The sequence below is a fragment of the Chiloscyllium plagiosum genome, unplaced genomic scaffold (assembly GCF_037043375.1).
Source record: "Chiloscyllium plagiosum isolate Xiang-an unplaced genomic scaffold, Cpla_swu_hap1 HiC_scaffold_46, whole genome shotgun sequence".
NCBI classification, from domain to species: domain Eukaryota; kingdom Metazoa; phylum Chordata; class Chondrichthyes; order Orectolobiformes; family Hemiscylliidae; genus Chiloscyllium; species Chiloscyllium plagiosum.
In genome coordinates this window covers 10,475,495-10,485,523 of record NW_028270184.1, presented here as the reverse complement: position 1 = coordinate 10,485,523, position 10,029 = coordinate 10,475,495, and the positions used below count along the sequence as shown (strand labels likewise).

General features: G+C 56.6%; 1 protein-coding gene across 1 annotated transcript in view; it reads right to left on the bottom strand.

Annotated features, from left to right (window-relative positions):
* Positions 1–302: 302 nt before the first annotated feature.
* The window catches only part of wdr74 (WD repeat domain 74), a 29,958-nt gene continuing 20,231 nt past the window's right edge, over positions 303–10,029 (bottom strand). Inside the window, exons 7-11 of the mRNA XM_087983827.1 lie at positions 5,912–6,012; positions 5,083–5,138; positions 3,277–3,419; positions 2,221–2,277; positions 303–533 (exon numbers count right to left, since the gene is read on the bottom strand). Of these exons, the coding sequence (XP_087839953.1) occupies positions 360–533; positions 2,221–2,277; positions 3,277–3,419; positions 5,083–5,138; positions 5,912–6,012 (531 nt within the window). The 3' untranslated portion in view covers positions 303–359. The remainder of the gene's footprint in view (positions 534–2,220; positions 2,278–3,276; positions 3,420–5,082; positions 5,139–5,911; positions 6,013–10,029) is intronic.

Here is a 10,029-nt window from a genome sequence, read left to right as displayed (position 1 = left end):
ACGGGAAGGGTGCGTGGGGGTGGGAGGCTGGTGGTATTACCCCTGGGCTGTGGACCCAAATTCCCCGCTGATGTTCTGGAGCGCTGGGTTTGAATCCTGCCCAGAGACAGGGTACAGTGTGAGTCCCATGATCAGCCCGAGTCCGGTGTGGGGAGAAACCCACCCAGTTCACTGATGTCCTTACCCAGTCTGGGCCTAGGCGTGACTCCAGAACCACAGCAAGGTTTCTTTCAGCCGCCCGCTGGGCCGAAGACCCATGAAATAATAAAGAAAATCTCCAGACAAAGGATTACAAAAGGAGAGACAATAAATTGATTTACTGAGGGATATGAATGGACAACGTTGCTTCTGGCTGAACCTTACGCATCCTGGGTCACTTGCTTCCTCCTCTTCTGCCTCCCGGATGTAACCTGCAGTGGGGCGGCCCGCTTTGACTCAGATCGGTCGTTCACAGTTACCATCGAGGCCCAGATTTCATCTTCATCGGACTCTACTTTCACCTCGTCCGCCGTGCTGCCTTCCTCAACCTCCTCCTTGTAAACGACAGTTTCACATTAAAGCAGTCACAGGCAGAGAGGGGCCAGTACTAACAGGAGGAGGCCACTCAGCCCCTCCAGCCTGAGACTGGGGCTGCACCTTAACTCTGCGGTGAGCAGGAATTCTGACCCAGTGTAGACTGGGCTACAGAACTGACTTTAAATAAATGTGTCCCATCACGTGGACAAGTCTTTCAATAGCATGGTTTTGGAATTCATACTGTATCGCTTGCTAGAAACAGTTACCAGCAGAAACCAAGTCGATATAATCTGTCAGTAATTGTCTTCTGCTTTCAACTGTCAGCTGAGTCCGTTCTCTGATAGCTACTCAAACAGCATCCCACACCCAGCTAACCAGCGGGAGGGTGACAGTCACACAACGGGAACGTGGAGTTTCATAGGAAAAGCATGTTCAAACTGAACTGCCTAGTACATCAGAAAACAAAAGCCTCACTGTCGGAGGGTCAGTGCTGAGGGAGTGCCGCACTGTCGGAGGGTCAGTGCTGAGGGAGTGCCACACTGTCGGAGGGTCAGTACTGAGGGAGCGCCGCACTGTCGGAGGGTCAGTACTGAGGGAGCGCCGCACTGTCGGAGGGTCAGTGCTGAGGGAGCGCCGCACTGTCGGAGGGTCAGTGCTGAGGGAGCGCCGCACTGTCGGAGGGTCAGTGCTGAGGGAGCGCCGCACTGTCGGAGGGTCAGTGCTGAGGGAGCGCCGCACTGTCGGAGGGTCAGTGCTGAGGGAGCGCCGCACTGTCGGAGGGTCAGTGCTGAGGGAGCGCCGCACTGTCGGAGGGTCAGTACTGAGGGAGTGCCGCACTGTCGGACGGTCAGTGCTGAGGGAGTGCCGCACTGTCGGAGGGTCAGTGCTGAGGGAACGCCGCACTGTCGGAGGGTCAGTGCTGAGGGAGCGCCGCACTGTCGGAGGGTCAGTGCTGAGGGAGCGCCGCACTGTCGGAGGGTCAGTACTGAGGGAGTGCTGCACTGTCGGAGGGTCAGTGCTGAGGGAGTGCAGCACTGTCGGAGGGTCAGTGCTGAGGGAGTGCTGCACTGTCGGAGGGTCAGTGCTGAGGGAGCGCCGCACTGTCGGAGGGTCAGTACTGAGGGAGTGCTGCACTGTCGGAGGGTCAGTGCTGAGGGAGTGCTGCACTGTCGGAGGGTCAGTGCTGAGGGAGCTCCGCACTGTCGGAGGGTCAGTGCTGAGGGAGCGCCGCACTGTCGGGGGGTCAGTGCTGAGGGAGCGCCGCACTGTCGGAGGGTCAGTGCTGAGGGAGCGCCGCACTGTCGGAGGGTCAGTGCTCAGGGAGCGCCGCACTGTCGGAGGGTCAGTGCTGAGGGAGCGCCGCACTGTCGGAGGGTCAGTGCTGAGGGAGCGCCGCACTGTCGGAGGGTCAGTGCTGAGGGAGCGCCGCACTGTCGGAGGGTCAGTGCTGAGGGAGCGCCGCACTGTCGGAGGGTCAGTGCTGAGGGAGCGCCGCACTGTCGGAGGGTCAGTGCTGAGGGAGCGCCGCACTGTCGGAGGGTCAGCGCTGAGGGAGCGCCACACTGTCGGAGGGTCAGTGCTGAGGGAGCGCCGCACTGTCAGATGGTCAGTGCTGAGGGAGCGCCGCACTGTCGGAGGGTCAGTGCTGAGGGGGTCCCGTGTTAATACCCAGCTCCTTACCCGACCGCGGTGTGTGTCACTTACCTCCCAGTTCTCTTGGTTTGTCAACAGGACACAGTTCAGCCGGGATTTCAGGTAGACCTTGACAAGGGCAGCAAGGCACAGGGTGAACAAAGGGCTCCATATTGGTTTCACACCCCTCAGCCAGCCGCAGACACCCACCCCACAACTCGCCCCTACTTCCCCAGACAGCCACCGCCCCAGGACCACAAATTGATAACACCTTCCTCGCCGCCCCCACCCCAAACAAAAACCCCGTCCTCCACCTGATTAATTCTCCCCTCCCCCGCACCGTCCAGACCTCTGCCTGATTAGGCCCCACCCCTCCGGGTGGACAAAATCTCCAGGGGGAGGGGGAGGTGGAATCTCTCAATTAAGGGTGCGGTGGTTACGACTGTCATCCCTCAGAGGGGGTGGGAGAAAGCTCTTTTGCTGGGGGGGGGGGCTGGGAAAGTGAGGTTGGGGGTGTGGGTGGGGTGTGGAATCTCTCTGGGGAGGGGTTTGCTGGAGTATTCTGGGGTGAGAGAGGGGCGTAGCATCTCTCGAGGGGAGCAGATAAAGGTGCAGCGAGATCTCTGCGGATGGAGGGTGAAGGGGCACTATAGGAGCAGGGTGTGGGATTACTCGGAGGGTGGGGCAGGGTGAGTGGGGGATCTCTGACTGGTTAGGGCGTCACAAACTGCCTGGGGTGCTGTGGATGGAGTCAATGCTGGGAGGTCACAGTGAGGGTGGTGGCGTGGGCGGGGTCAGAGTGGGGTCGGGTCGGAGCGGGTTCGGGTCAGGGCGGGGCGTCAATGGGCTCCGAGCAGGGTGTGGGGGTGTTGACAGGGGTCAGAGCGGGGGTGGGGGGGGTGTGGACGGTGGAGGTGTTGGTGCATGAATGGGCTCCGAGCGAGGGTGGGAGTGTGGACGGTGGGCGTGTCGGTGCGTGAATGGGCTCCGAGCGGGGGGCTGGGGGTGTGAATGGGCTCCGAGCGGGGGTGTGGGGTGTGAATAGGCTCCAAGCAGGGGGGGGGGGGGGGATGTGTGTGGACGGTGGGCGTGTCAGTGCGTGAATGGGCTCCGAGCTGGCCCCCTCACCTTGTGAAGCAGTTCCTTGCTGCCCAGGTCATGTATCCGCAGGAAGCGATCCAGCCCACAGGAGGCCACCAAGGGCAGGCTGCGGTGAGTTTGGATACTGCGGATACTCCCGGCCTGGCCTTTCAGGCACTTCAGCAGCTTCCCTGCGGGCGACAGCAGACAGGACGGTCAGCGAAGTCCCGTCAGACACAACCACCCCCTACAATCACTCTCTTCCAACTTCCCAGGCTCTGCCCGGCTGACCGCGCTGGAACCGCTACCATTTATCAACCCCCTCGGCATCTCAGACTATTCCCAACTTCCCCCACCGGTGGGCGGTGGGAAATGGAGAGTGTCTCCATGCCTTCAGGTTTAGCACGAGAACGTGACAGCCACAATAATAGGGCCTGGCATCAGGCTGGAGGTCTGCTCCAGGATGGAATGGGACCGATCTACAAAAGCAAGCACTTGATTTGTGGGCCTCACACGTGTCTCAAGGCACTGCAGGTCTTCCAAGCTCCTCTCCATTCATCCCATTGCCCTTTTGGACAGCTTACTGTTCCTGCTCTGTTAGAATCAAAGAGAGGTTCAGCAGGAAACAGACCCTTGGGTCCAACTCGCCCATGCTAACCAGATATCCTAAATTTGCAGCTCTTGGCCTGTATCCCTCCAAACCCTTCCTATTCCTGTCCCCATCCAGATGCCTTTTAAATGTTGTCATTGTACCAGCCTCCACCAATTCCTCTGGCAGCTCATTCCACACACGCACCACCCTCTGGGTGAAAACGTTGCCCCTTAGGTCTCTTTTATATCTTTCCCCTCTCACCCTAAACCTATGCCCCTCTAGTTCTGGACTCCCCCACCCAGGGAAAAGACTTTGTCTATTTACCCTATCCATGCCCCTCATGATTTTGCAAACGTCGACAAGGTCACCCCTCAGCCTCCGACGCTCCAGGGAAAACAGCCACAGCCTGTTCAGCCTCTCCCTGTAGCTCATACCCTCCAACCCTGGCAACATCCTTGTAAATCTTTTCTGAACCCTTTCAAGTTTCACAACATCTTTCCAATAGGAAGGAGACCAGAATTGCACACAATTTTCCAACAGTGGCCTAACCAACGTCCTGTACACCCGCAACATGACCTCCCAACTCCTGTACTCAATACTCTGACCAATAAAGGAAAGCATACCAAACGCCTTCTTCACTATCCGATCTACCTGCGACTCCACTTTCAAGGAGCTATGAACCTGCACTCCAAGGTCTCTTTGTTTAGCCACACTCCCCAGGACCTTACCATTAAGTGTATAAGTCCTGCTCTGATTTGCTTTCCCAAAATGCAGCACCTCACATTTATCTAAATTAAACTCCATCTGCCACTTCTCAGCCCATTGGCCCATCTTGTCCAGATCCTGTTGTAATCTGAGGTAACCCTCTTTGCTGTCCACTACACCTCCAACTTTGGTGTCATCTGCAAACTTACTAACTGTACCTCTTATGCTCGCATCCAAATCATTGATAAAAATTTCCATGTTGACAGGTTCTATGTGAGGCCCAGGTATGATGTCCTCCTGTTTCTGTGTGACAGACGGGATGGGAAGCTGATTTGGCTTTTCTCCTGTCCCTGTCTAGCAGGCACCAGTGGGGCTGAATGGCCTTTGCATTCCTGTCTAATGGGGGCCGAATGGCCTTCTCCTGTTCCGACAATGAGCCTATTGGCGATATTACATGAGGAACCGCGCTCCCGGTTGGTTCCCAATCCGAGATTCAACCCACCAGGAACTGGCCGGGCGGAGGCCGGGAATGGGGAACGGGAGAGGCACCCCCTCACCTTTCCGGACATCCAGGACAGCCACCTGTCCGTGCGTGTTACCCACGACGACCGAGCTGCAGGAGGAAAAGGGCACTGTCAGAGACGCGGCTGCGGCCCACTCCATCTTGTCCTATCCAAAACCCCGTCGCCGTGGCGACCCCACCAACCTCGCTCCATTGCACACCCTCTCGAGGACGCCTCACCTCCGTCCGAGCAGAGCCTCTCTGGACGGGTGCGGGACCAGGCGGTGTCGGCAGACTCGCAACTGAACGGGACGGAGCAGGAATCTCGGCCTGGCCCAGTGGGAGCGACGCATTTCCGTCCTTGCACCAGGAACCTACCCTCACAACCAACGGCAAGGCTGCAATCCCTGCACTGGTGCCTATTCTGGGATCTTACTGTGCACGAGAGAGCTGCTGGACCCCTGACATTGGAGAGGTCACTGCATGGCACTCATTGCCCGGTAGGACAATTAAGGACAGGCTAACAGTGTAACTCAAACACTCCCCAGGACAGAGACAGCACGGGGTTAGATACAGAGTAAAGCTCCCTCTACACTGTCCCCCCCATCAAACACTCCCCAGGACAGGGACAGCACGGGGTTAGATACAGAGTAAAGTGCCCTCTACACTGTCCCCCATCAAACACTCCCCAGGACAGAGACAGCATGAGGTTAGATACAGAGTACAGCTCCCTCTACACTGTCCCCCCATCAAACCCTCCCAGGACAGGGACAGCAAGGGGTTAGATACAGAGTAAAGCTCCCTCTACACTATCCCCCATCAAACACTCCCAGGACAGGGACAGCACGGGGTTAGATACAGAGTAAAGCTCCCTCTACACTCACTTGCCATCAGGTGTCAAGGACATGGCGGTTAAGGGATATTCATCGTACGTCATCTCCAGAACAGGTCTGCGCTGCGGAGAGCTGGGGTCATAGACACGTACCTGTAGGCACAGGGACATCACTAACACTGAAACACATCCAACACTGTTACCACACAGCTGGGCACAGGTCTGTCGCTGTATAACACTGGGGTACAGTACTGCTGGGGACAGGTCTGTCGCTGTATAACAGTGCGGTACAGTACGGGTGGGGACAGGTCTGTCGCTGTATAACACTGGGGTACAGTCCTGGTGGGGACGGGTCTGTCGCTGTATAACACTGGGGTACAGTCCTGGTGGGGACAGGTCTGTCGCTGTATAACACTGGGGTACAGTACGGGTGGGGACAGGTCTGTCACTGTATAACACTGGGGTACAGTACTGGTGAGGACAGGTCTGTCGCTGTGTAACACTGGGGTACAGTACTGGTGGGGACAGGTCTGTCGCTGTATAACTTTGGGGTACAGTACTGGTGGGGACGGGTCTGTCGCTGTATAACACTGGGGTACAGTACAGGTGGGGACAGGTCTGTCGCTGTATAACACAGGGGTACAGTACTGGTGGGGACGGGTCTGTCGCTGTATAACACTGGGGTGCAGTACTGGTGAGGACAGGTCTGCCACTGTATAACACCGGGATACAGTCCTGGTGGGGACAGGTCTGTCACTGTATAACACCGGGATACAGTCCTGGTGGGGACAGGTCTGTCACTGTATAACACCGGGATACAGTCCTGGTGGGGACAGGTCTGTCACTGCATAACACCGGGATACAGTACGGGTGGGGACAGGTCTGTCGCTGTATAACACAGGGGTACAGTACTGGTGGGGACGGGTCTGTCGCTGTATAACACGGGTGCAGTACTGGTGAGGACAGGTCTGCCACTGTATAACACTGGGGTGCAGTACTGGTGAGGACAGGTCTGCCACTGTATAACACCGGGATACAGTCCTGGTGGGGACAGGTCTGTCACTGTATAACACCGGGATACAGTCCTGGTGGGGACAGGTCTGTCACTGCATAACACTGCGGTACAGTACGGGTGGGGACAGGTCTGTCGCTGTATAACACTGGGGTACAGTCCTGGTGGGGACGGGTCTGTCGCTGTATAACACTGGGGTACAGTCCTGGTGGGGACAGGTCTGTCGCTGTATAACACTGGGGTACAGTACGGGTGGGGACAGGTCTGTCACTGTATAACACTGGGGTACAGTACTGGTGGGGACAGGTCTGTCACTGTATAACACTGGGGTACAGTACTGGTGAGGACAGGTCTGTCGCTGTGTAACACTGGGGTACAGTACTGGTGGGGACAGGTCTGTCGCTGTATAACTTTGGGGTACAGTACTGGTGGGGACGGGTCTGTCGCTGTATAACACTGGGTACAGTACTGGTGGGGACAGGTCTGTCGCTGTATAACTTTGGGGTACAGTACTGGTGGGGACAGGTCTGTCGCTGTATAACACTGGGGCACAGTACGGGTGGGGACAGGTCTGTCGCTGTATAACACTGGGGCACAGTACGGGTGGGGACAGGTCTGTCGCTGTATAACACTGGGGTACAGTACGGGTGGGGACAGGTCTGTCGCTGTATAATACTGGGGCACAGTACGGGTGGGGACAGGTCTGTCGCTGTATAACACTGGGGCACAGTACTGGTGGGGACAGGTCTGTCACTGTATAACACTGGGGCACAGTACTGGTGGGGACAGGTCTGTTACTGTATAACACCGGGGTGCAGTACTGGTGGGGACGGGTCTGTCACTGTATAACACTGGGGTACAGTACTGGTGGGGACAGGTCTGTCACTGTATAACACTGGGGTACAGTACGGGTGGGGACAGGTCTGTCGCTGTATAATACTGGGGTACAGTACTGGTGGGGACAGGCCTGTCACTGTATAACACTGCGGTACAGTACTGGTGGGGACAGGTCTGTCACTGTATAACACTGGGGTACAGTGCTGGTGGGGACAGGTCTGTCACTGTATAACACTGGGTACAGTACTGGTGGGGATGGGTCTGTCACTGTATAACACTGGGGTACAGTACTGGTGGGGACAGGTCTGTCACTGTATAACACTGGGGTACAGTACGGGTGGGGACAGGTCTGTCACTGTATAACACTGGGGTACAGTACGGGTGGCGACAGGTCTGTCGCTGTATAACACTGGGGTACAGTACTGGTGGGGACGGGTCTGTCACTGTATAACACTGGGGTACAGTACTGGTGGGGACAGGTCTGTCACTATATAACACTGGGGTACAGTACTGGTGGGGACAGGTCGGTCACTATATAACACTGGGGTACAGTACTGGTGGCGACAGGTCTGTCGCTGTATAACACTGGGGTACAGTACAGGTGGGGACAGGTCTGCCACTGTATAACACCAGGATACAGTCCTGTTGGGGACAGGTCTGTCACTGTATAACACCGGGATACAGTACGGGTGGGGACAGGTCTGTCGCTGTATAACACAGGGGTACAGTACTGGTGGGGACGGGTCTGTCGCTGTATAACACTGGGGTGCAGTACGGGTGGGGACAGGTCTGTCGCTGTATAACACTGGGGTACAGTACTGGTGGGGACAGGTCTGTCTCTGCATAACACTGCGGTACAGTACGGGTGGGGACAGGTCTGCCACTGTATAACACTGGGGTGCAGTACTGGTGAGGACAGGTCTGCCACTGTATAACACCGGGATACAGTCCTGGTGGGGACAGGTCTGTCACTGTATAACACCGGGATACAGTCCTGGTGGGGACAGGTCTGTCACTGCATAACACTGCGGTACAGTACGGGTGGGGACAGGTCTGTCGCTGTATAACACTGGGGTACAGTCCTGGTGGGGACGGGTCTGTCGCTGTATAACACTGGGGTACAGTCCTGGTGGGGACAGGTCTGTCGCTGTATAACACTGGGGTACAGTACGGGTGGGGACAGGTCTGTCACTGTATAACACTGGGGTACAGTACTGGTGAGGACAGGTCTGTCGCTGTGTAACACTGGGGTACAGTACTGGTGGGGACAGGTCTGTCGCTGTATAACTTTGGGGTACAGTACTGGTGGGGACGGGTCTGTCGCTGTATAACACTGGGTACAGTACTGGTAGGGACAGGTCTGTCGCTGTATAACTTTGGGGTACAGTACTGGTGGGGACAGGTCTGTCGCTGTATAACACTGGGGCACAGTACGGGTGGGGACAGGTCTGTCGCTGTATAACACTGGGGTACAGTACGGGTGGGGACAGGTCTGTTGCTGTATAATACTGGGGCACAGTACGGGTGGGGACAGGTCTGTCGCTGTATAACACTGGGGCACAGTACTGGTGGGGACAGGTCTGTCACTGTATAACACTGGGGCACAGTACTGGTGGGGACATGTCTGTCACTGTATAACACTGGGGTACAGTACTGGTGGGGACAGGCCTGTCACTGTATAACACTGCGGTACAGTACTGGTGGGGACAGGTCTGTCACTGTATAACACTGGGGTACAGTGCTGGTGGGGACGGGTCTGTCACTGTATAACACTGGGGTACAGTACTGGTGGGGACGGGTCTGTCACTGTATAACACTGGGGTACAGTACGGGTGGGGACAGGTCTGTCACTGTATAACACTGGGGTACAGTACTGGTGGGGACGGGTCTGTCACTGTATAACACTGGGGTACAGTACGGGTGGGGACAGGTCTGTCACTGTATAACACTGGGGTACAGTACTGGTGTGGACGGGTCTGTCACTGTATAACACTGGGGTACAGTACGGGTGGCGACAGGTCTGTCGCTGTATAACACTGGGGTACAGTACGGGTGGGGACAGGTCTGTCACTGTATAACACTGGGGTACAGTACTGGTGGGGACAGGTCTGTCACTATATAACACTGGGGTACAGTACTGGTGGGGACAGGTCGGTCACTATATAACACTGGGGTACAGTACTGGTGGCGACAGGTCTGCCACTGTATAACACCAGGATACAGTCCTGTTGGGGACAGGTCTGTCACTGTATAACACCGGGATACAGTACGGGTGGGGACAGGTCTGTCGCTATATAACACAGGGGTACAGTACTGGTGGG